The 1,673-nt window shown below is 38.1% G+C and overlaps 1 protein-coding gene across 1 annotated transcript in view; it reads left to right on the forward strand.

Annotated features, from left to right (window-relative positions):
• The window catches only part of LOC121812977 (stonustoxin subunit alpha-like), a 39,857-nt gene that overhangs the window by 36,114 nt on the left and 2,070 nt on the right, over positions 1 to 1,673 (forward strand). Inside the window, exons 2-3 of the mRNA XM_042216303.1 lie at positions 884 to 973; positions 1,465 to 1,664. Coding sequence (XP_042072237.1) covers positions 884 to 973; positions 1,465 to 1,664 — 290 coding nt within the window. The remainder of the gene's footprint in view (positions 1 to 883; positions 974 to 1,464; positions 1,665 to 1,673) is intronic.

Consider the following 1,673-nt stretch of genomic DNA (forward strand, 5'->3'; position numbering starts at 1 on the left):
AGGTTTACATAAGAGCTTTCCCGCAGGAGTACGTTACCGCTGAAGGACGACTACGGACTGGCGTGGAGCAGCAGGCTGGGCAGGATTAAATAGTCCACCTGGTGATCGCCCGGGATGGGATGCAGGTGTGGAGTTAGCAGCCACGCCCACGGGAGTGGGCATCCCATCAGCACCTCGGACGCCGGGCCGCGGACCGTGACAAATGCAGAATAAACACAAAGAATTTATGCTTAAATTCAAAGATAATTTGAATAGTTTTCTTCAATCTTCTAACACAGGTTCGCTCCTGTGAAATACAACTTTTTAAAAAACCTATACACTAATAGGTAAGTATAAACTAATATATAATATATTATTAGTGCTGTCAAACAATTAAAATGTTTAATCAGATTTGTCACAGGGTTACAGTGGATTAATTTTGATTCATCACAATTAAATATCATTCATTTTTATTCTATATTAATCACATTTCATTTTGCATGAGCAAACATACTAGGGTGTCATGAACCAAAGTTCCGTGTGCAAGCTGGACCCAGAAGCAGAACACACACACCAGGGTAGGAGGGAATAAAGAAAGCAAATTTATTATAACTAAAGGTGTCCCGTGAGGGTAGCCGAAAAAACAACGTATGGAACCAGAAGAAACCGAGGGACTGGGGAGGTGAACTGCGCAGGGAACGCCGAGAGCACAAAACAGAGATTAGTGATAGGTTAGGCTTTAGAGGGTTAAAGGCCTACAAACAAAAGCCTACAAACAACATAATTTCACATCCACATTTTATATACAGACTGTGTTCAAAGTGGGGTTGATCACATGTTTGATCACATGAAAGAAGCTGAGTGGTCACATTGTATTTATGACCACATGTTTTTATTCATGTAGGAGCATCATTTGTTTTGGAGGTGGCTGCTCTGGGTCAACCTTTCAGTTTAGGGATGCTCTATGATGCACGGAGAGGGAAACTCATCCCAGGTAAAATGTGATTTGTTGTTCAAGCAATCAGCCGTATGGCCAGCAAAAACCCACACTAATTTGTTTCTTAAATGACCTATCTACTTATAGGGTAAGTAGGTGCATCAAAGAAATATTTATCATAGCAGCAATGAAATATTAATGACCATTTAATGAAAATACTGTATGAAGAAAATAATAGTTTAAATGAAAAGGGTGAGTAACAAAAGGAGCAAAAAAACCCTTTAAAGAACAGACAACCTTAAGATTAATTCATTTGGAAATCTCTGAAAGAACAGAATAAATTCTGTCTCAAAAAAAACATTAACAGAATAAAAACTTTGAAGCATGTTTTTTGCAGAGTAAAAACCATGAGATTTCTAACTCTCTAGAGCTTTATGAGTGTTAAGTTTTACATTTTTTAGTACATTTCAAATACAATTTTAATCTATTTCGTTTCTAAACTTTCTAAAGACTTTTTTTTTCCATTTTGTGGATTTCGTGTCTTAAAGGTGTCACACTCTGGAATAATAAAACTCTGCAGAAGAAGCCAGTGGAGCATAATCAGCACAGCAGTGAATTTCACATCAATTTAACGGATTCCATTGAAAAAAAGTCGGCACTGCTGGATGTTAATGGTTCTCTGAAGGCCAGTTTCCTGGGTGGGCTCATTGAAGTTGAAGGATCAGCCAAGTATCTGAATGATAGGAAGAAATCACAT

Source organism: Haplochromis burtoni, unplaced genomic scaffold, assembly GCF_018398535.1.
Source record: "Haplochromis burtoni strain Fernald_Lab_line unplaced genomic scaffold, NCSU_Asbu1 Contig_1005, whole genome shotgun sequence".
In the NCBI taxonomy this organism is placed as follows: Eukaryota; Metazoa; Chordata; class Actinopteri; order Cichliformes; family Cichlidae; genus Haplochromis; species Haplochromis burtoni.